General features: G+C 38.0%; 2 protein-coding genes and 1 long non-coding RNA gene across 8 annotated transcripts; 1 reads left to right on the forward strand and 2 right to left on the reverse strand.

The window, feature by feature from the left end:
• Positions 1 to 11,445, forward strand: LOC137743216 (subtilisin-like protease SBT5.4). Its single transcript, XM_068483100.2, has 11 exons — positions 1 to 474; positions 576 to 685; positions 774 to 871; positions 973 to 1,137; positions 7,511 to 7,619; positions 8,874 to 9,423; positions 9,735 to 9,832; positions 9,905 to 10,150; positions 10,240 to 10,354; positions 10,429 to 10,642; positions 10,732 to 11,445. Exons 1-11 carry the CDS (start codon positions 274 to 276, stop codon positions 11,271 to 11,273), a joined length of 2,448 nt encoding a protein of 815 aa, XP_068339201.2. The 5' UTR covers positions 1 to 273; the 3' UTR covers positions 11,274 to 11,445.
• Positions 11,446 to 11,585: 140 nt separating this feature from the next.
• Positions 11,586 to 12,113, reverse strand: LOC148692672 (uncharacterized). The gene is made up of 2 exons (XR_015952910.1): positions 11,985 to 12,113; positions 11,586 to 11,822 (listed from the first exon to the last, which is right to left on the reverse strand). It is a non-coding gene; the product is annotated as an uncharacterized LOC148692672 (long non-coding RNA).
• Positions 12,114 to 13,102: 989 nt separating this feature from the next.
• LOC148692673 (endoribonuclease Dicer homolog 3-like) lies at positions 13,103 to 22,126 on the reverse strand. 6 transcript variants are annotated; one of them, XM_088679069.1, is made up of 10 exons: positions 21,928 to 22,126; positions 16,114 to 16,201; positions 15,721 to 15,992; positions 15,500 to 15,628; positions 15,237 to 15,386; positions 14,992 to 15,133; positions 14,802 to 14,903; positions 14,197 to 14,719; positions 13,725 to 14,020; positions 13,103 to 13,623 (listed from the first exon to the last, which is right to left on the reverse strand). In XM_088679069.1, exons 4-6 carry the CDS (start codon positions 15,608 to 15,610, stop codon positions 15,056 to 15,058), a joined length of 339 nt encoding a protein of 112 aa, XP_088535195.1. In that variant the 5' UTR covers positions 15,611 to 15,628; positions 15,721 to 15,992; positions 16,114 to 16,201; positions 21,928 to 22,126; the 3' UTR covers positions 13,103 to 13,623; positions 13,725 to 14,020; positions 14,197 to 14,719; positions 14,802 to 14,903; positions 14,992 to 15,055. The 6 variants fall into 6 exon arrangements, 5 of the variants coding, with proteins under 5 accessions (XP_088535195.1, XP_088535197.1, XP_088535196.1 ...); XM_088679071.1 differs by having other exon boundaries at positions 13,103 to 13,297; positions 13,416 to 13,623; positions 13,725 to 14,719; XM_088679070.1 differs by having other exon boundaries at positions 13,103 to 13,300; positions 13,416 to 13,623; positions 13,725 to 14,719.
• Positions 22,127 to 23,430: the final 1,304 nt, after the last annotated feature.

The raw sequence follows: 23,430 nt of genomic DNA on the forward strand, positions 1-23,430 counted from the left end.
ACAATCTCAAACTTCATATATAATCCAGCAAAATAGTGTTTGACTAATGGAGAACATAGTTATTTGCAAAATAGTCAATTGCCCTTTTTTGAGACCACTGATTTTTACACCAAAAATTTCGAAATCTCATCCAACCATATATCCAGATAAAATAAATAAATAAAACTGTTTGCAATGTTTTTTTTTTTTTTAATTATATCTCCCCAAAATTACTCAAATTCCCTTAAAAGGTAACTTTCAAATTGGAGGAAATTCCACCACTTTCCGTTATTAATGCAGAAGGAGGAAGCAATTTTTGCTTCCAAAAACAGGCAAAAACGGAGTTTTAAAAACAGGAGAAGGAAGAGCCTCTTTCTACGCACACTTCTTCTCTTTACAAAATATTGGCAGATGGGAAATTCAATTCTCCCTTCTTTTCTTCTCTCAGTTCTTCTCATCTCCTTGTTTCATATTCCAGCACATGCTGCCAAAAGTGTATGCATGCATTGCATTCTTTCATTTCGCCGAATTAAGTTTTTGAAGTTTCGGTCTGGTCAAATTTCACTAATGGCCTTGAAATGATTTCTTTGTTTCAGTCTTACATTGTGTACTTAGGAGCAGGTCCTCATGTTCTGGACCCTTTGTCCGCCGATCTCGATAGCGTGACAAATTCTCATTACAATCTTCTTGGAACAGTTTTGGGAAGGTATATGCATTCTGTGTAGGGTTTGAATTTTCTCCCCATGCTAATATCGTTGGATTTTTTTTTTCATTTGTTCCAATTTGTTCAACAGCAATGAAAGGGCACAGGAATCAATATTTTACTCATATACGAGAAATATCAATGGTTTTGCTGCAATTTTGGATGATGAGGAGGCTGCTCAGATTGCAAGTAATATTTCTATTTGCAGCTTCCTTTTCTTTCCTACGTTACTTTTCTTTTTTTCTTTTTTTCTTTTTTTTTTTTCACAATGCATTTTCTGTGAACTGCAGAGGATCCAAATGTTGTGTCTGTTTTCCCAAACAGAGGAAGAACACTACACACAACTCGTTCATGGGATTTTCTTCAATTGGAAGAAAACGACGAAATCCGGGCTGGCTCTATTTGGAAGAAGGCACGGTTAGGTGCAAATACAATTATCGGAAACCTTGATACTGGTAATCTTAATTATTTTGTTGCTTTACAATTTAGGTTAAATTGTACTATTTGAAGTGTAAAATCGACCACATTCATTGCTTTCCTTGATATATTTCTGCACCAATAGATGTTGCATGAGTATTTGACCTAACTGTTGAATAAGTGGCCAAGTGGCCATTCTTTAGAATTAACAATCCAAAGGTGGAAACACCTTTCCTTATTTTGGGGAGGAAAATGGGAAAAGATGTTTTGTTGTCTCTTAAACACCCGTGAGTGTTGGCTAAAAGAAAAGGAAATATTGGTTCAAAGCTAGGGAGTTCATTCATTTCGGTTTTGGTAGGAAACAAGTGAGAGAAAAAAAGCTCCTTTTGCAAAGAGAAAAGATAGAGTTTTGCAGAGAGTTTTGCAGAGAGCAAGGGAGTCTTGCAGTCAGCCCAAAAAGAAGAACAAGTTGCTGCTTCAATTGGTTAGTAATCATCCACCAAAGTAGGTGTTGTTGTAATAGCCGAGAGCTATATGTATAGAGAAGAAATTATTCATTATATTTCTTTCTCTATTTGTTTCTTTGGTGTGTGAGAGCTATTGGGTGTATTGGGCTTTTGGGTTGAGAGATTGTCAACACTTTGTAAACTCCCATTTGGTTGATAGTGGATTATTGGGTGAGCTCCTACTGCTCCGAGGACGTACTCCAGTTACACTGACTGTGGAGGAACCTCGTTAAAATCTTGGTGTCTTTTATATTTTGTTCTTGCATTTTATTTGATATATTTCCTGTGGGTTAGCTTGAGTTGGTTCCAAAATAGATTTGGTGCTATCCGGGTTTGCACAACAATTGGTATCAGAGCACTGGTTGCTCTTGGGTACTGTCTAGTTGCCAAAGATGTCAGACGGGCAAGATGAGAATCCTTTTGGAAGCAGCTCCGGGTTTGCAAGAACTACGGTGCAAAATGCAAAGTTCGAAGTGGAAAAGTTTGATGGCACAAACAACTTCGGGATGTGGCAATGTGAGGTTAAAGATGTGTTGGCTCAACAAGATCTTCTTGCCGCCTTGGGAGAGAAGCCTGAAGCTATGTCGAAACTGGAATGGGAGAAATTAAATTTGTGGGCTTGCTCTTCAATTCGGTTGTGCCTTGCAAAAACTCAGAAGTATTTTGTGATGCGGGAGACTTTGGCAAGTGTGTTGTGGCAAAAATTGGAAGACAAGTATATGACGAAGAGTGCAGAGAACCGGCTACACTTGAAGAAAAAGCTCTACCGCTTCCAATACAAAGAAGGTACAAAAATGATTAGACACCTTGATGCTTTTAATAAGTTGATTGCCGACTTGTTAAATTTAGATGAGGATATTAAGGATGAAGATAAGGCCTTAATATTGTTGAATTCCTTGCCGGACTCTTATGAGCATTTTGTTACCACTATTATGCATGGTAAAGAAACTGTGAAATTTGAAGATGTGTCAAATGCCTTGATGAATTATGAAATGAGGCATAGAGATAAAAATCATGATAGTACCTCTGAAGCTTTATTTGTTAGAGGTAGATCATCGGAGAGGAGATCCTCTTCTAGCAGGAAAAAATCACAGTCTCGACCTAGAGGAAACTCTAAAGGTAGAAAACCTTTGGAAAGGGATGAATGTGCCTTTTGTCGTAATAAGGGCCATTGGAAGAAAGATTGTCCTAGATTGAAGACCAAAGGCAAAGAAAGTTCTGAAGCTAATGTTGCTGAGGTTGAAACAGATTTTTCTGATTTTGCTTTAACCACTTCCTCATCATTTGATTGTGCTACTAAGTGGGTGTTGGATACGGGTTGTACTCATCATATGACTCCTCACAAGGATTGGTTTTCAAGCTTGAAAGAGTTTGATGGTGGTGTTGTGTTCATGGGAGATGACAATCCTTGCACAACAAAAGGGATTGGTACAGTTCGTTTGAAGTTGCATGATGGCATGGTTAAAGAGTTGACAGGTGTTCGGTATGTACCGAATTTGAAGAAAAATCTTATTTCTTTGGGAACTTTGGAAGCCAAGGGCTTCAGGTTTCATTCAGATGGGCAGACATTGAAGGTGACTTATGGTGCACTTGTTGTGATGAAAGCTCCTCGAAGTGGCCATTTGTATTTATTGCAAGGAAACACTGTGACAGGTGAAGCATCTGTAGTCTCAGAAAATATGGGCACATCCGATTCTGATACTACTAGATTGTGGCATATGAGATTAGGCCATGCCGGTGAGAAAGCTCTACAAGGGCTTGTGAAACAAGGTCTTCTAAAAGGTGCCACGACTTGTAAGCTTGATTTCTGTGAGCATTGTGTCTTGGGAAAGCAAACTAGAGTGAAGTTTGGTACTGCTGTACATCAGACGAAGGGCATTCTTGATTATGTGCATTCGGATGTTTGGGGTCCTACAAAGACTCCCTCTTTGAGTGGTAGACATTGGTTCGTGACCTTTGTTGATGATTATTCAAGAAGGTCTTGGGTCTACACTATGAAGCACAAGAGTGAGGTGTTGAGTATTTTCTTGGGTTGGAAGAAAATGGTTGAGAACCAGACTGGGAGAAAGATTAAGATTTTGAGATCGGATAATGGTGGTGAATACACATCCGACCCTTTCTTTAAAGTTTGCAAAGAAGAAGGGATTGTAAGACATTTCAGTGTCAAGGGAACTCCACAACAAAATGGAGTTGCAGAAAGATTGAATCGAACCTTGCTTGAGAAGGTTAGATGCATGTTGTCTCAGTCGGGTTTGAGCAAGTCGTTTTGGGCAGAGGCAGTTACTTATGCATGTCACATCATCAACCGATTACCCTCAGCTGCTATTCAGGGTCAGACGCCAATGGAGGTATGGACTGGAAAACCTTCTAATGATTATAATTATATTCGTATTTTTGGTTCACCTGCTTATTTTCATGTAACTGAAAATAAACTTGATCCTAGAGCCAAAAAGGCTATCTTTCTTGGTTTTAGTAGTGGTGTCAAAGGTTACAGGTTATGGTGCCCGGAGATGAAGAAACTCGTAATCAGCAGAGATGTGACATTTGATGAAGAAAATATGTTCAGAGACTCTGAAAAGAATGTGAAAAATATCCAACAGGTGGAGCTTGAGAAAGTTGCCTCTAGTACTTCAAATCCTATTTCCGCTGATGTCGAAGCCACTACAAGTGAAGAAGTGGGAGACCATGAGGATGTTGAAGAAGTTGAACTTGAAGATTCTATTCAAGTTGAAGAGCAAGTTTCACCTCAAGAATCTATTGCCAAGAACAGAGGAAAAAGACAAATTACCAAGCCAGCTCGGTATAGTGACTATGTTGCTTTTGCTCTTCCTATTATCACTGATGAGATTCCATCCAATTTTGAAGAAGCCATTGAGAGTGAGGAAAAGGAGAAGTGGTGCAATGCCATGGGTGATGAGATGAATTCTCTCTTGAAGAACAAAACTTGGGAGTTAGCTAAATTGCCTAAGGGTAAGAAAGCTATTGGTTGCAAATGGGTGTATGCCAAGAAGGAAGATGCTGATGAGAAAAGCAATGTAAGATTCAAAGCAAGATTAGTTGCTAAAGGGTATGCACAAAAGGAGGGCATTGACTACAACGAAATATTTTCTCCAGTTGTGAAGCACTCCTCAATTCGTATTATGTTAGCTCTTGTTGCACAATATGATCTTGAGCTTGTGCAACTCGATGTGAAAACGGCTTTCCTACATGGTGATTTGAATGAAGAGATCTATATGTGTCAACCGGATGGATATATGGTGAAAGGGAAAGAAAATTTGTTTTGCAAGTTGAAGAAATCACTTTATGGCTTGAAGCAATCTCCAAGACAATGGTATTTGAGGTTTGATAAATTTATGAGAGGCCAAAATTATTCTAGAAGTCAATATGATCATTGTGTGTACTTCAAGAAGTTGCAAGATGGGTCTTTCATTTATTTGTTGATATATGTTGATGATATGTTGATTGCCTCAAAGAATGTTGAAGAGATTGAGAAATTGAAGAATCAAATGAAGAATGAGTTCGAGATGAAGGATCTTGGTGAAGCAAAGAAGATCCTTGGCATGGAGATCACTAGAGACAGAGAGAAGGGTTTGGTTTGTTTGAATCAAAGACAATACCTTGAGAAGTTGATTCGGAAGTTTGGAGTTCATGATTCAACTAAACCGGTTAGTACCCCTTTGGCTCCTCATTTTAAATTGAGTTCTCTACAATGTCCTAAAACTGATCAAGAGAAGCTACAAATGAAAAATATACCATATGCAAATTTGGTTGGTAGTTTGATGTATGCAATGGTATGCTCTAGACCGGATATTGCTCATGCAGTTGGCATGGTGAGTCGATATATGCATAATCCTGGTAAAGAGCATTGGAATGCAGCTAAGTGGATATTGAGGTATCTCCATGGTACTCGAGATGTTGGTTTATGCTTTGAGAGGGATGACTCTGGTATTGGTCATTTTGCTGTTGGTTATGTTGATTCAGATTATGCAGGTGATCTGGATGGAAGAAAGTCTACTACAGGCTATGTGTTTACTATGGCTAAAGGGCCAGTTTGTTGGAGGTCCATTTTGCAGTCGTCTGTTGCTTTGTCTACTACAGAGGCTGAATATATGGCAGTTGCTGAAGCTATAAAGGAGGCCATTTGGATACATGGGCTGATTAGAGATTTGGGGGTTGATCAGAAGCAGGTGGAGGTGCATTGTGATAGTCAGAGTGCCATTTATTTGGCTAAGTATCAGGTTCATCATGCGAGGACCAAGCACATAGATGTGCGTTATCACTTTGTTCGTGAAGTTGTTGGTGAAGGAGAAATCATTCTCCAGAAGATTCCAACTAAAGACAACCCCGCTGATATGTTGACTAAGGTTGTTGGTGTAGCCAAGTTTGTTCATTGCTTGAACTTGGCTCACATTTTGCCTATATAAAGAAGGCGTTGAGCAGTAGGAGTTTTGGAGAATTGGCTCGGCATGAGTTGTTCTCTTGCTAGTGATTGGGAGTGATGTTGTGTGTTAATTGTGTTGTTTGGCTTATCATGACGTTTTTCGGAACTTGGCCAAGGTGGAGATTGTTGAATAAGTGGCCAAGTGGCCATTCTTTAGAATTAACAATCCAAAGGTGGAAACACCTTTCCTTATTTTGGGGAGGAAAATGGGAAAAGATGTTTTGTTGTCTCTTAAACACCCGTGAGTGTTGGCTAAAAGAAAAGGAAATATTGGTTCAAAGCTAGGGAGTTCATTCATTTCGGTTTTGGTAGGAAACAAGTGAGAGAAAAAAAGCTCCTTTTGCAAAGAGAAAAGATAGAGTTTTGCAGAGAGTTTTGCAGAGAGCAAGGGAGTCTTGCAGTCAGCCCAAAAAGAAGAACAAGTTGCTGCTTCAATTGGTTAGTAATCATCCACCAAAGTAGGTGTTGTTGTAATAGCCGAGAGCTATATGTATAGAGAAGAAATTATTCATTATATTTCTTTCTCTATTTGTTTCTTTGGTGTGTGAGAGCTATTGGGTGTATTGGGCTTTTGGGTTGAGAGATTGTCAACACTTTGTAAACTCCCATTTGGTTGATAGTGGATTATTGGGTGAGCTCCTACTGCTCCGAGGACGTACTCCAGTTACACTGACTGTGGAGGAACCTCGTTAAAATCTTGGTGTCTTTTATATTTTGTTCTTGCATTTTATTTGATATATTTCCTGTGGGTTAGCTTGAGTTGGTTCCAAAATAGATTTGGTGCTATCCGGGTTTGCACAACACTAACCACATTAGTTCAACGTTTTTCATATTATATAAAAGTTCAGGGAAGTGATATATGATAGTTTAGGTTCAAATGTTATAATTTTTTAAAAACCTACCAACCCAAATGATTTTTGACCTAACCATAATGATTTTGACCAAACCACTTTCATATTTTAAAGCATTTTGCAAGTTGATGTCAAATTCTCTGAATTATAAACAAACCAAATGTAATCCTTTTTTGTTTTACTTCACTACAAAAAGAGAATTTATTTGTTAGAAATTAACTGCAGTAAGAAATGCAGATCAGTCGAGATTGTGCTTCTAATTTCTTCATCATTGGAATTTTCTCGGAAATATGAACAAATTAATTTGGCTGTAGAATTTTAATTAAAATAGAATTGGAAGGATATTCTAAACAGACAAGAAATTGATACAAAATTTATAATTTATATACGATTATTGTCTATTTAAGGTCTTTTAGTTCTATTCCTGAATAAAAATTTATAACTAGTTTTATTTCTGAATATTTCTTTTCTTTGGCATATTTTCTCCATGCGTTCTAGTAATTTTCCATTATGTATAGCATATTATTTGGTGGGCAACACTAGTCATTTGTCAATCATGCTTTCTGACATTTTCTTGTTGGGTGCTATGTTTTCTTTATTGGTTTTGTGATAGGTGTTTGGCCGGAATCAAAGAGCTTTAGCGATGAAGGGATGGGACCAATCCCATTTAAATGGCGTGGAATCTGTCAGCTGGACACCAAAGATGGTTCTCGTTGCAATAGGTCCATTCTCTTCTCCACTCCTTGCTCTTTTTTCTCAGAGACTTCATTTTTTTAAGTAGATTACATCGTTTTAAGGGTTCATTGGTCCCAATTTGTATATTCAGTTAATTTAGAATCTTGATATGTAAGGTGAAAATACCAAAAAGTTGTAATTGAATCGTACTCAAGTCCGTCTCTTATTCGGACGACTACTGACCGCTAATATATGTTGATGCCTTATTGCATAAACAGTTAGAAATTACTCATTCATGCAAGCAGTTATCATTAGCGTTGTCCATTAAATACTTGCCCACTTAATGTGCGCGCGCTAATGACCTGCCTTGATATTTCACTTATTAGGCACTTGTTTAAACTATGTGCAAGTGAACGGCTGTTCTTAGCACTTCACTTATTAAACACTTGCCCGAGTAATGTAGGATAGGTTCTCACCAATATGTTGGTTTCTACTACTTAGGAACAGCTTTCATTCACGTGGAAAGTGATTGAGTAATTGACTTTTGAAAAGTGAAATAGCATACGTTGGGAATTGTCGGGCTACATCTATCTAAAACGCGAACTTTAATATAAAGTTTGAAAACAAAGGTGGGTCCTTGGTACAAAGTTCCCTAAAGTTGTGTCTCCCACCTCTTTTTCCAATATTGTATATATTTTAGCAATTTATCACATATCATGTTGGAGAAAAACTTTTTATTGTACTCAGAACAAAGAATTCATTATATGTTATTAAAAATGTTGAAGAAAGTTTTATTTTTGAAATGTTATTCCACTTGTATAATAACATGTAGTGTATTATTCCATAGTTTGGGCACACTACAAAATTTCTCCAGGTTGGACGGCAAGAATATTTTGGAATTGTGATTGCAAAAATATGTTTTGGGCGTCATCAAAAGAAAATGTTTAGATGACAAGAAAAGCAATTTCCTCACTTATATCCACATTTAGAGCTTTTGTTTGGCCAACTGTACCCAATAAAACTGGAAAATAAGTCAAATGGATCATTGTTTATTTTGTACATTTGCATCACATGCAGACGTAATACCAACTATGCTAGTAATGTTTGTATCATACAAAATCATTTGGGTTTGAACTAATCTAATCCAATTAAACAATTATTTACCAGTTAATATCATATTTAGATCTGTTGCTGTGTTTTGTTCATTTGCTTAATGCACATCACATCGTTATTTAATTTCGTTAATGCTGTTGTTTAACTAGGCGATAATGGCTAATTAATTCGGATTAACACCTATGTAGGAAGCTGATCGGAGCAAGGTACTTCAGCAAAGGATACGCCGCGTATGCTTCCATGGTTAACTCCACTGCAGCCAAGTCCATCCAGCCCAACGCTCGTGACCATTCCGGTCATGGCTCACACACCCTTTCAACGGCAGGTGGTAATTTTGTTCCTAGAGTAAGTGTTTTCGGTAATGGCAATGGCACTGCAAAGGGTGGATCCCCAAAAGCTCGCGTGGCTGCGTATAAAGTATGCTGGCCTCCAATCAATGGCAACGAGTGCTTCGATGCAGACATCTTGGCCGCATTTGAAGCTGCAATTAATGACGGTGTTGATGTGCTCTCGGTGTCTCTTGGTGGTGCAGCTGCGGAGTTTTTAAGTGATGGGATTGCAATAGGGTCCTTCCATGCTGTTCAGAAGGGGATTACCGTGGTGAGCTCAGCTGGGAATTCAGGTCCTACTCCTGGGTCAGTGTCGAATGTGTCACCGTGGATGCTCACAGTTGGAGCTAGCACAATTGATCGCGAGTTCACCAGTTATGTTACTCTTGGCAACAAGAAGCATCTCAAGGTATATAAATCTAACACCCTAATCGCTAGTCGTGTGTTTATTGTAACGAGTAATGCTACAGGGGTCACATTAATCTATGACATGATATGGTAGTCGTTGTGCAAATACACAGTTTTATGTAAACAATTAACCCTAATCGCTGTTAGTCTGTTCATCATCATGAATAATCCTAGAGAAATCACATTGATTTACAACACGAACAGTTTAACATCCTTACCATATTCTTTTAGGCATTGTACTTGAAATGAAATCCTTTACAAGTATGAAATTTCTTCTCGCTGTACTGATAGTATTCCAACGTCTGTTACTAGGGAGCAAGTCTTTCCTCTGCAGCTTTGCCAGCTAAAAAGTTCTACCCATTGATAAGTGCATGCGATGCTAAAGCTGCTAATGCGTCTGGTTCTGAAGCGTGAGTAACATCAATTTTCAATGATATGCCGTTCATAATGTACATTAACTGTATCTTCTCGAACTTCTTCAGCCATCTCTGCAAACCTGGAACCCTCGATAAAAAGAAGGCAAGGGGGAAAATTTTGGTTTGCGTTCGAGGGCAAAATCCAAGAGCCGACAAGGGTCAACAAGCTATTCTTGCAGGCGCTGTTGGTATGATTTTGGTTAATGATAAGCTAAGCGGGAATGAAATCATAGCTGATCCTCACTTGCTTCCGGCTTCACACGTTAATTATTCTGACGGAAAATCTGTCTTTGCCTACATGAAGTCGACCAAGTACATATACTGATCTTTCGTTACGTGTTTTTTTATATCTGAAAATTTAATGATTAATTCTAGCCTCTCATTCAATGAAAATCCATCAGGAATCCTATGGCTTACATTAATCGTGTAAAGACGGAACAAGGAACAAAGCCAGCTCCATTTATGGCTTCATTCTCTTCGAGGGGACCTAACGCCATTGAGCAGTCAATCCTTAAGGTATTCCTTTGAAATTATTATGTACAAGGCTTCTTCAAATTAGTCTATCTAACTTATTCTTGTTTGCACATCAGCCTGATATCACAGCGCCAGGAGTGAGTATAATTGCTGCTTATACTCAAGCAACCGGGCCAACTGGTCAGAAGTTCGATAACCGGCGTGTATCTTTCAATACACAATCCGGAACTTCCATGTCGTGCCCTCATGTATCTGGAATTGTCGGTCTTTTGAAAACCCTTCACCCGACATGGAGCCCTGCAGCTATTAAATCTGCAATCATGACCACCGGTACAAGTTTCCCCTTCTGATTTAAGGCACCATAATTTTGTCACACTTGTGTTCGAATGGTTAAGTTTATTCGTTGGTTCCTTCTGCAGCAAGAAAACGAGATAACAGCAAGGGCACAATGCTGGACTCATCCAAGGCCAGAGCAACACCGTTTGCTTATGGTGCAGGACATGTTCAACCAAACCGTGCAATGGACCCTGGACTTGTTTATGACCTAACTACCGATGATTACTTAAACTTCTTATGCGCTCGTGGCTACAATGCAACGCTGCTCAAAGTGTTTGCTAAAGAGCCACACAAATGTTCCAAGGCATATAGTCTTTCTGATTTTAACTATCCTTCTATAACAGTTCCCAATCTCCGTGACACGCCAGTGACCGTGACTAGAAGGGTTAAGAACGTCGGCTCTCCAGGCACATATGTAGTTCGTATTAAGGAACCGGTGGGAGTTTCTGTTACAGTTAAGCCTAGTACCTTGCAATTCAAGAGCAGTGGCGAAGAGAAGAAGTTCAAGGTTGTTCTGAAGCCTAAGGTTCAAGGGCCTGAAGACTACGTATTTGGAGAGTTAAATTGGATGGATGGGAAGCACAATGTCAGGAGTCCTATTGTTGTCATGCACTATCAGAGATGACAAAGTAGTTCAATTCATGTTCATCATTGTTTAGAGCCTTCAAGATATCTGAATTTTAGGCTAGGAAGATGTATTTATTCGTCTTTTCTGTCATTCGGAAAAGATTTACTTATCGAAAACATCAGTGCAAAATAAGGGGAATAAAGAAGTTGAAGTATTCGGTTGGTTATCATGGTACACATGTTCTATAAATTTCATAGTTATGTCAACTTCTGCAATTCTTGAAGAAGAGAAGAAGAACCCGCAGGGATTGCAAGTACTTAGCTAATTACGCTTACCCCGCGTTTCGATGAGGAAATTTAAGGATTATAATTTTTATTCCAAAGTCATATCTTTATTTATTTTTTCATCTGTACAAAATTACAAGAAGTATGAAGTTACACAACCAACACTCCAAACAACCATATTAGATACTCATACACCACGAACAAACGCTAACCCCCTGTTAAACTTAAGCAACCACACACCATGAACCAAAATAGATAGGAACTTCATACTCGGAGATGCACCACGAAAATATGAAATAGCATCGTATTCAAGTGCCAGAACCTGATAGTTTCATTTGAACACAAGTTTCAGTGTCTTTAAAAATAGAAATACCCTGATTAATTAATATAACAAGTAGAGATGTCAAAACAGATTAGAAAAAGGGAATCATCAGTCAGTAGGAAAAAGAATTAAATAGTAAGGAGGACGGGAAAGAGTAGATACAAAAACAACAGAAAGTTGACCAGCTCCGAGACCAGTGATGAGATGGCGGTGTTTACTGAGAGATGGTACTGATTCACCAGAGGAAGTAGCAGATTTCGTGGGATGCCGCCATGAAAATAGAGTTTGGTATCGATTCATCTCTCAGCGAATAGAGCACGATCAAGTACATACAGATTGCAATGCAGGTGGTGTTTTACTTTTTTTTGGTAAGAAGAAGAAGAAGATGGACAGTTGGGGTGCTAAGATGGAAAGCTCTAATTTATAGAGAGGCTAGATGGAAGTTGACTATGAGTCGAATGTTAGTTGAGCACAAATAATATGTGAGTATATGCTAGGAGACCAAATTTTTTTAACCAAATTTGCAAACGAAATGATATGGTTGTAGATGATTGGATTATTAATTAAGTATCGATTAACGGTTTGTTTCTTATTGGTGACACATCATTTGATTTGCAATTTGGTTTAAAAACTTTGATCTTCCTAGCATCACTCATAATATATGGACTCTTAAGGGTATGCATAAATACACCTAAATAAAAGAGTTTGCCAACTCACCACTTAGTCTCGAATTTTAGTGTGAATGTTCCGCTTCTGTCAATCTTTGTTAGAATATCAAAATCATCATTTGCTGGCACGTGATAATTTTCTTCATGCGTATTGTCACCACTCCAAGAGCCCTAGACAACTTACGACTTGGGGTAAGAATTTCGTTAACTATGTACAACTTGTTTTAGAGGAAGAAAAACATACGTTCACGGTTTTAGTCAACTGAGTTCTTTCCCGGCCTTAAGTCATTTAGCGGTCTTTAAGTGGAAAATCTTTGAAAAATGACTCACATCTGTTGTTGCAAATGACACATTTTTTTACTCAAACTTTGTAACGAAAATTAATGGAAGTGGTACAATCACACTAAAACATATACAATACGAACGGTAAATGACAAGAAAATTTGGGTGGTATTTGTGTCCATCCCTAATTGTCCGTGTTTAAGCTATGCATTTGACATGTCCTTGATGATGAAGGTTAGAATAAACCTAGGAGGTCAAAATTAAGACTAGGAAAACGGATAGCCAAGTATGTCTCAAAAGAATAAGCAGCAGCAAGAGATGCTGACCAAATTACGAAATAGCTCAGGCAATTGCCCGACTGTCAATGAATTAAACTTGTTCTTAACTACAATCTGTTAGAGAATTATTTGAGAAAAATGTTACAAGACGATCCTATACACAAATAATTCTGTATTTTCCGGCTACATTCAGCCCGAAAGAGGGTCACTTGCTCAAGAAACTGTTCACAAATAGACTTTGGAAAATCTGCTGCAAAAGAAAAAACCAATTACTGCGAGTATTTTGGCTTCGGAGGACAGTAAATTTTGGATCCACTTTTTCCATGAAAAAAGCCAGACTGAAGATTCGCTGCATGAAAACTCACATCAAACATCTCATCTCTCTTAACTTTTCTCTCTTCGTTGCAGGGAAGCAGACATGAAACTCTTTCACAAGCAACCACGTGATTTAATTTCCGGATTCTAAAGGACGATGAAGCACATGAAACTCCTGCATAAGTGCAGCGGCCGTAGGTATACCCTAGCTTCTTTCAAATGGACACCATGCGAGTCTACAAAGAATTATGATTCCACCTACCAAACCAAAAAAAGGAACAAGGATAGACAAATCAATTTCAGGCAATACTGATTGACGAAACAGATACCGAAGATTATTGCGATGATCAATTACGCACCGATTGTCGTCATTCAAATGTACACTAAACACTGTTGTGATGATTGATTCACTTGCAATTTGGATTCCTTGAGAAAATTTAAGCAGAGCAGTCCAATTGAAAAAAATGCAGCACATACGAACAAAATTTCACTTACAAATTGCAATTTGGATTCCTTGAGAAGGCAAATTTCAATAGAAAAGCATCCATAAATGCTGCTAGTATACGAAAGAACGTCATACATCGCTCTAACAAGCCTCTAGAGACCAGTGCCATTGTCTCTAAACTTTTATCTCTAGCAGCCTCCCACATTCTTACTGCAAATGCAAGTTCACATGCCAAGTTTAATAATTAAAGGAAATCAGAAACAGTAGGAACACAAATCGGCTTGATTCAAACAAGGTATCACTAAATCCCTATAAAACATGACAAGCAAAGAGGCAGGCACATGTTGTGAACATTTGCTCAAATATTTCGAACTGTATATACCAACCTGTGCTGATCATTAGACATCTAGTAATATTCAATTTGTGATGCTTGTCATGTCGTGGCCAACAACGATGTTCTGGAGTGCTATGATGCAAGGGCTACCATGTCAAGATAAGTTATGATAAGCCATGCCAAGCATGCAATATGCATGCCATGGCATGTCATCGCATGCCCACAACGATGTTTTGGTGTGCCACGATGCAAGGGTTAGCATGTCAAGACAAGTAATGACATGCACCTTTTATTTGCAGGTGTTCTTACTGGTAAGAACATGTTCAATATATTCTTCACTGATTATGTGGTTTTCTAACACCAAAGCTTCGTATAAATAGAAATCTGTGGTGCGAAAAGGATTCCAAAGTTTCTTTTTGCAGCTTCGGTGATAGCGCATCAGCTGAACCGTTACTTCCAGTCACGTATGAAACTATCAAGTGAGATAAGTACCGAACTTTCTAACATATATTTCAATCACTTTAGCTGTAGTAATTGGCTCTACGAAAATGAGGCATTGAACTTTGCTACCGGTTCTGCAATGGCAAAGCACTCCAATAGATTAACTTTATAAGAAAATTAACTAACAAGGACTTGGCCATGCGTAGTTCTACTTACCAAATGACTGGAAAATTAGTAGTTCCTATAACTTTAGAGATATGAAACCCAAATCGCACGCCTATGTGTAGTCAAACTGAGAGTCTGCATGAAGTTCACAGCCTGAGCAGTGTGAAGGAAGTAATATCAATTAGAAATAAGTATAAATCCAATGCACCCAATCCAAAAGTGAGAAGAAAAAAAAACTTACCAATTGGCATGCCAGGTTGAAGAAATCTGGCAATCATAAGCAAGACTTCTTCGAGAAAAATTTTCTACTGCGAAGAACATTCTCTATAGAATTGGCACCGTTCTTTGGCATCAGGGACATTCGACAGACAAACTTTAACAGCCTATAAAATGTGGTAACACCAAACAGATCACATTCCTCTTTTCATCTTTCTACCACATTTTAGTTTTATTACTCTTTTGTTTTGACTTAGAGAACAAAGTTACCTCATATGCGCATACAATGCCAAGGTCATCGAGGCAGTACAAGATCTTCATGTGGTTGTTGTGTAACTTCTTTTGAAGCATCTTTATATTGTCCTTGATGTCTTGGTACTGACTTGGCAGTTGCTCTTGCAACTCCAACTCAGAAGCATACTGTCTATGAAATTAAATAACTCTTAGTGTATTCAGAAGTACGGTAAGTAGAAGCTAAGACATAAGTCTTAACATATTCTGTGAACGAAAGATATGATACGATGTGGGACTACCTTCGACAGCAGAGCTTCCATCCTTTCTTTCAAATCCAAATAGGCGGACCGTGCTTGCTCGTAAAACCTACATTTGTGGACTGAGGGAACAAATGTTTTGATTTCAGTCATGTCTTCTACAGTGTAAACCTGCATCGGCCCGTCTCAAGATATTTAGACAACAAAACTGTGACTAAGTCTAATGATAAATGGAGAATAATCATAACCAAATCTCAAAATACCTGAGCATCCAAGATGCTTTCAAGTGCAGATATTTAAGCCTCAGAATCCATGGCGGACGAGACACTAGAAATTCGAAAGGATCTCTTGAATATTTTGCATAACAGATCGTAGAATTTCACTAGCTATGAAGCACCAATATCTGACCGTTTCTAAGTTGAGGATTGCTGGTAGCGCGATGACATTCGTCAAAGATTATCAAGCTAAACATTTCTAAGTTGAAGAAAGCATTCATCATGACATCCAAGAGAACCTGTGGTGTCATGACCAGTATCTGCAGCATAAGAAGAAAATAAATCAGTGATTAGTTCTAAATCTCGGAAATAGTTTGTACAAAAAAAGCTGATTAAGCATCGAGTAATGATTACTTGAAAACCGAAGAAAATTAAACTTACATCATGTCCGGCACAATCCCATTCGTTGTTCGCCATTTAACATTTCGAGGAAGTTGGGATTATGCCTTGTATAAGGCTGCCATGGAATCTAGAAAATTTATATTATGTAATGCAAATTAAATAATTTAGAATAAGCCAGAAGTGATACAGAAAAGCCAGAAATTATATAAACTCATACAAACTTAATGATTTTGTTTGAAGGGTGACACGCCTCAACTTAGATATTCAAATATCATCTGGATGGCATGTGCTGACCGACACTCGAGAGTGACAAAAGTCATAATTATATGAATATGCAAGAACATAAGAAAACATGTAATTGAGAAGTTGCATGAAAAACAACAATCATAAAGAATATACAAACGCTAATGAAATAGCAACGATAAAACATTAGTCATAATATAAGGATAATATCCAACTGTTAACAATCTGAAAGAAAGGATGCATGAATATGTTGAGAGCATACAACTAAACAAGAGTGTTAGTGAAATGAAAGACATTAAGTTACAATTATACATAAAAAGGTCATATGTTGAGAGGAGAACACAAGATCACTAGAAGGGAAATGCCTTGATGCTTGGGGCGTATTCCTCGTCACTAGGACTTGAAGGGGGCACAAAAACAAAAGGTGAGTGGATCAGAGTTTATAATAATAGTAATAATAAGAAAACCATTATATATCTAAACATACTAACCCCACCATTTTGAAAACAATATAATACTACATAATAGGTTTTTCCGAAACTGTGACATTCCCTGCAGCACAATTTCCTTGTTAATTGTGAAATCTTTCGTCCTTCTAAGCTTTGTTTTTGGTTTTTTCTCAGAATCATGAATACTCGTGGTGGGAATGTGCCTCGTGGTGGTAATGTACCTCGTCACCCTCGTACTGGTGTTTTGAGTGGAATTCATCAATTAGTTGCTCCTCTACAACATGCATTCCTTAGGAATAGCGAGCAAAACCACACTTATGTGGAAATTGCCCGAAGTCATGGTGTTACTAATTTAAATGTTGTGGGCGCATGTGAGGAGGCCAAGGAATGGCTTGAAAATGTTGAAGATATTTTTGAATGTGTGGATTGCCCTGCAGAGAAACGGGCGAAGACCGCAGGGTATTTTCTTATGCGTGGTGCAAAAATTTGGTGGGAGTCTACGAAACGATCTCAACCACCTAATCGGCCAATGACATGGAGTACTTTTCGGAGACTCTTTTCATATTATTTTATGAGTCCTCAGTATAAAGCAAGTAAGAGACGAGAATTCTATGCGCATTGCCAGGGCAACATGTCGGTGACAGAACTTGATTGTACTTTTAGAGGATTGGCGAGACACGTTCCCTCTGCTTATGAGCACCCGCAAGAGATGATGAACCAACTTGATATTGCCCTGGATGATGATATCCGCAACTTTATGTCAGCACATGAGTATAATTCCTATGAGAGTATGATCAGAGCAGCTTTGAGAGTGGAACGGTCACTTTTGTATTGCAGCAATCATAATTTGCCTCGAAATCAGTTTACTCGGGGTCAAGGTTTTTGATCTCGGAGCACCAAAGAGCGTTCATGTTCTTCTACTATCGGCCCTAGACACTCACTATCATTAAAACGTCACGGTCAGGGTTCGGGGATCTTCTAGTGAAGGATCGGGTAATGAGGTATCGAGATAGTTTTTTAGTCATTTCACACCAGCCACTCCGATTTGTATGCGTTATGGTAGACGTCATCGAGGAAATTATGCTGCATGGAGTGACCAGTGTTTTAGGTGTGGAGGCGCTGGACACTATGCCCGTGATTGTTCTACTGGTCAACCTACCGAGGGCATTGCATCTAGTTCAGTTTATGGAGGAGGTGGTAGCTCGGGTACTCAAAATCAAAGTCAAGGACAGCATCAGAATTCAGAAAATGCGCTGGCACAAAATTTAATTAATTCGTATTAAAATATTATTAATTATTTTATAAATTAAAAAAAATAGTTTTAATTTCAAATAAGATTCTTAATCAATATTATGACGCCATGTGTTATTATCCAAAAGTACTATTTTGTGGATAGATTTCCGATAAGATTTTCAACTAATCTCAACGCGCCACATGTCACTATCTGTTTACAATAATTTGGCCAAGATTTCGATAAAATTTTCAATCAATCTTGTCGCACCACGTGTCATTATTCGAAAGTACTATTTTATGAATAGATTTCTGATAAGATTTTTAACCAATCCCGACGTGTCATCTGTTTACAATAATTTTGTCAAGATTTCGATAAGATTTTCAACCAATGCCACGTGGCATTATCCAGAACCTCATCCTTTCTTTTTTTGTCTATATAAACCCTATATCCATCCTAATTCATACACCAATCTCAAACTAACTCAGAATCTTTCTTCATCATTTTTAAATCTTGAGCTCTTACAATGTCTTCTTCAAGGAGATTGTATGAAATCGATGAGCAACCGAAAAAATTGTTTGCAGGACAAGAAGAATTGTTCAATCTCAAGGAAGGTGGAGATGAAGCTTTCGCAATGGAAGAGAATGAGGATGATGAACATAGAAGGCAAAGAGCCTCACATTTCCGTCGTATCATGAAAGTTGTGGATCAGATATCCAAACCCAGACGTGCCGCAATCTTGGATAGAAAGATGGAAAACCGAGGTAAAGATCTCTTGGAAGATTATTTTATCCCCAACAGTTTATTCCCTGATCATATTTTTAGACGTCGTTTTAGAATGCAACGAAGTTTGTTCGAAAAAATCATGATTGTTATTTGCAACCATGATCCATACTTTGTGCAAAAAAATGATGCTTATCATGTTCTAGGTCTTCTTCCTGAGCAAAAAATTAATGTTTCCATGCGAATGCTTGTATATGAAGCATCTGCAAGCCAAGTGGATGAGATAGCAATGATGGAAAAATCAACTGTTATGGAGTCCCTGATAAGGTTTTGCTCTGCAATCGAAGCCCTCTACATCAATGAGTACATCCGGAAACCCACGACAACGGACCTGCAAAGGTTTTTGAAGAAGGGTGAGATGCGAGGCTTTCCTGGCATGATTTGAAGCATCAACTGTATGCACTAGACCTGAAAAAATTGTCCAAGGGCATGGCAAGGAGCTTATGGCGACAGAAAATGAGCCAAAAGTATCATATTGAAAGCGGTGGCTTCATTTGATACATGAACTCGGCATACTTTTTTTGGTGTTATAGGAGCTCAAAATGACCTCAATGTCCTTACTCAATCTCTAGCATTCAACGAGATGTTACAAGGAAAAGCACCAAGAGTCACATATTGGGCCATTGACTATAAATATGAAGGAGCATACTACCTAGCAGACAACATTTACCCAAGGTGGACAATGTTTGTCAAAACAGTGTCACATCCACAAAGTGAAAAAGAAAAATATTTCGCAAAATGTCAAGAGGGGTGTAGGAATGAGCTTGCAGGATATCAAAACAACGCTCCAACGAGCTTGCAGGATACCAAAACATTCTAGCAGCAACCTTGACAATCGCCCAACGAGATTGTAGGATACCAAAATAACGCTTCACATCCTTCCTACACCCCTCTTAACATTTTGCGAAATGTTTTTCTTTTTCACTTTATGGATGTGACACTGTTTTGACAAACATTGTCCATCTTGGGTAAATGTCGTCTGCTAGGTAATATGCTCCTTCGTATTTATGGTCATTGACCCAATATGTGACTCTCAGTGCTTTTCCTTACAGCACCTCGTTGAACACTAGAGATTGGGCAATGACATTGAAGCCATTTTGAGTTCCCGGCACACCAAAAAAAGCATGCCAAATTCATGTATCAAATGAAGCCACCGCTTCCAAAATGATACTTTTGTCTCATTTTTCTATCGCCATAAGCTCCTTGCCACACACTTGAACAGTTTTTTCAAGTCCAGTGCATACAGTCGATGCTTCCAATTACGCTAGAAAAGCCTCGCATCTCACCCTTCTTTAAAAACCTTCGCAGGTCTATGGTCGTGGGTTTCCGTAGGTACTCATTGTTGTATAGGGCTTTAATTGCGAAGCAAAACCTTATAAGGGACTCTAGAACAATTGATTTTCCCATCCTCGCTATCACATCCACTTGATCTACAGATGCTCCATATGCAAGCATTCGCAAGGTAGCAGTAATTTTTTGCTTAGGAAGAAGACCTAGAACATGAAAAGCCTCTTTTTTTTGCACAAAGTATGGATCATGATTGTAATTAGCAATCATGATTTTGTCGAACAAATTTCGTTGCATTCTAAAACGACGTCTAAAAATATGATCAGGGAATAAATTGTTGGAGATAAAATTATCTTCTAAGAGATCTTTATCTCGTCTTTCCCTATTTCTATCCAAATTTGCAGCGTATCTAGGTTTGGATATCTAACCCACAACTTCCATGACACGACGAGAATGTGAGACTCTTTGCCTTCTATGTTCATCATCCTCATCCTCTTACATTGTTAAAGCTTCATCTCCACCTTCCTCGAGATTGAACAATTCATCCTATTCTGCCAACAAGTTTTTCTGTTGCTCATCAATTTCATACAATCTCCTTAAAGAAGACATTGCAAGAACTCAAAATTTAAAAATGATTAAGAATGATTCTGAGCTAGTTTAAGTTTGATGTATAAATTATGATGGATGTAAGGTTTATATGGACCAAAAAAAAAAATGATGAGATTCTGGATAATATCACGTGGCACTATGCGATCGGTTGAAAATCTTATTGAAATCTTGACTAAATTATTGTAAACAGATAGTGACACGTGACGCGTTGGGATTGGTTGAAAATCTTATTGAAAATTTATCCACAAAATAATATTTTGGGATAATGACACGTAGCGTGACAATATTGATTAAAAATTATATCCGAAATTAAAACTAATTTTTTTATTTATTATTTTATAAAAATAAAATTAATAATATTTTAATACGAATTAACTAGACTTTGTACCAGCACATTTTTTAGGAATAGAGATACATTTGATCAATTAATGTTCATTGAAGTCAATCAGCATTCATTTAAGTGGATTAAATGGACTAAACGCAGCGCACTTTTAGGGATGTACTTGCTCTAAGGAGAACAAGCAGTGGACTGGACAACTCCTGCCTCAAAAAATTTGGATGGTAATTTCCTATTGTTGTCCAGCCTCAAAAAATTTGGATGGTAATTTCCTATTCGCTTACAATGTTCTTGACAAGGGCTTGTAAAGGAACTAGAATTTTCTCCCTTTTTTTTTTTCATTCCCTTCCCTCATCTCCTCTCACATTATCTATTTTATCTTTTTCTTTCAATATAAAATTAATATAAGATGTTGACGTGTTTTAACCGTAACCGTCCAAATAGGAAGGAATGGCCTTGTAAAGGAACTAGAATTTTCTCTCCTTTTTTTTTTCATCCCCCTCCCTCATCTCCTCTCATATTATCTATTTTATCTTTCTCTTTTAATATAATTAATATAATTAATATAAGATGTTGACGTGATTTAACCGTAACCGTCCAAATAAAAAGAAAGAGAAGAATAGGAAAAAAAAAAAAAAAAAAAAGGGGGGGGAGTAAAGAGATATATGCAGACATCTTTGTCAGCACAAAATTCCAGTTGGCCTTCACTTGACAAGGCCTCCCTGTGGACCAAAAATCCTACCTTCTCGTAATTGAAATCTCACTCCACTCCTCTATACAAACAAACCCGCTATTGATTTCTCAGAAAAATATAACATAAATTGCTGAGTGAAAAAATGCTTCCAGGAAAATCAAAAATTTGGACTGATAAAATAAATAAAAATAATATAATATAATAAAAACATGATACTTACTTGGGGAAGACGACGGTTAGTTTGGAATCGCGTTGCTCTCTCAGGAACATACACATGATAATATGGCAGAAGGACAATGTGGCAGTGTACCAGGAACTGATGAACAGTAGGCTCATCTGTTATTATTCCTTCCCGGACTTCCGTTAATCCATTACACACAACATTGGGGAAGATCACATAGTTCATGTATGGAAATTATAGCTTTAATTTGTGATGTATATTTCATACTTGCAATGTACAATGGTTCGGGTATATATGAGGAAGAAGACTAAGAAAAACAAAACAAACATTCCCCTTAAAACAAGGAAAACATTCCCCTTAAAACAAGGAATAAAACAAGGAATAAAACATTCCTTAAATCAAGGAATAAAACATTCCTTAAATCAAGGATATAGCTTTAATTTGTGATGTATATTTCATACTTGCAATGTACAATGGTTCGGGTATATATGAGGAAGAAGACTAAGAAAAACAAAACAAACATTCCCCTTAAAACAAGGAAAACATTCCCCTTAAAACAAGGAATAAAACAAGGAATAAAACATTCCTTAAATCAAGGAACTCATTATTTTTCAACACTCCCCCTCAAGCTGGATCGAGGAGGTTCACTGAGCCAAGCTTGCCCAATAACCGATGAAACTGAGATGATGCTAGTGCCTTTGTAAAAAGATCTGCTAGTTGATCATGGCTTCGTGTGAACATGGTCCGGATGATTTGCGTTTGAACTTGAGCTCTGATGAAATGACAATCCACTTCAATATGTTTGGTTCTTTCATGGAACACAGGATTGGCAGCAATGTGCATGGCTGCCTGATTATCACACATAAGCGTCATAGGAGTAGAACTAGGAAACCCTAAGTCTGAAAGAAGCCCTTTAAGCCAAATGAGTTCACAAGCAGTGGCTGCCATGGCTCGATACTCAGCCTCTGCGCTGGAACGAGCAATTACCTGTTGCTTCTTACTCTTCCATGTGACAAGGTTTCCACCAACAAATGTACAATAGCCTGTGATTGATTTCCTATCAATTACATTACCTGCCCAGTCTGCATCTGTGTAGCCACTAATGACAGTGGACTGATTGTTATGCATTGTAATTCCTTGCCCAATTGAACCCTTAAGATAACGAAGGATTCTCTTAACAAGGTTAAGGTGATCAACAGTGGGAGAGTGCATGAACTGACTAGCCAAGCTCACTGCATATGTGATATCTGGACGAGTGATAGTGAGGTATATGAGCTTGCCTACTAATCGTTGATAGTAGCTTACATCATGCATGGCTTCTCCATCTATGCTGAGCTTCAGTTTACAATCAACGGGAGTGATAGCAGGCTTGCAGTCAAGCATTTTTGCTTCTTGAAGGAGGTCCAATACATATTTCCGTTGATGTAGAAACAGTCCTTTTGAAGATGTTGCCATTTCGATCCCCAAAAAATACTTTAACCTTCCCAAATCTTTGATAGCGAAAACTTGATGTAGTGAGAGTTTTAGTGCCTCAATCTCTAC

Source organism: Pyrus communis, chromosome 11 (genome assembly GCF_041283825.1).
Source record: "Pyrus communis isolate YQ-2024b chromosome 11, ASM4128382v1, whole genome shotgun sequence".
Taxonomy (NCBI): Eukaryota; Viridiplantae; Streptophyta; class Magnoliopsida; order Rosales; family Rosaceae; genus Pyrus; species Pyrus communis.

What these genes read in the sequence shown, in the direction of transcription:
- LOC148692673 (XM_088679069.1), bottom strand. Translation starts at nt 15,610, where the DNA reads ATGACTGAAATCAAAACATTTGTTCCCTCAGTCCACAAATGTAGGTTT. An exon ending in TGGAAGCTCTGCTGTCGAAG is followed by an intron (nt 15,387 to 15,499) that starts GTAGTCCCACAT and finishes TTTCATAGACAG; the next exon opens with TATGCTTCTGAGTTGGAGTT. An exon ending in GCATTGTATGCGCATATGAG is followed by an intron (nt 15,134 to 15,236) that starts GTAACTTTGTTC and finishes CACATTTTATAG; the next exon opens with GCTGTTAAAGTTTGTCTGTC.
- LOC137743216 (XM_068483100.2), top strand. Translation starts at nt 274, where the DNA reads ATGCAGAAGGAGGAAGCAATTTTTGCTTCCAAAAACAGGCAAAAACGG. An exon ending in CAGCACATGCTGCCAAAAGT is followed by an intron (nt 475 to 575) that starts GTATGCATGCAT and finishes TCTTTGTTTCAG; the next exon opens with TCTTACATTGTGTACTTAGG. An exon ending in GCAACAAGAAGCATCTCAAG is followed by an intron (nt 9,424 to 9,734) that starts GTATATAAATCT and finishes GTCTGTTACTAG; the next exon opens with GGAGCAAGTCTTTCCTCTGC.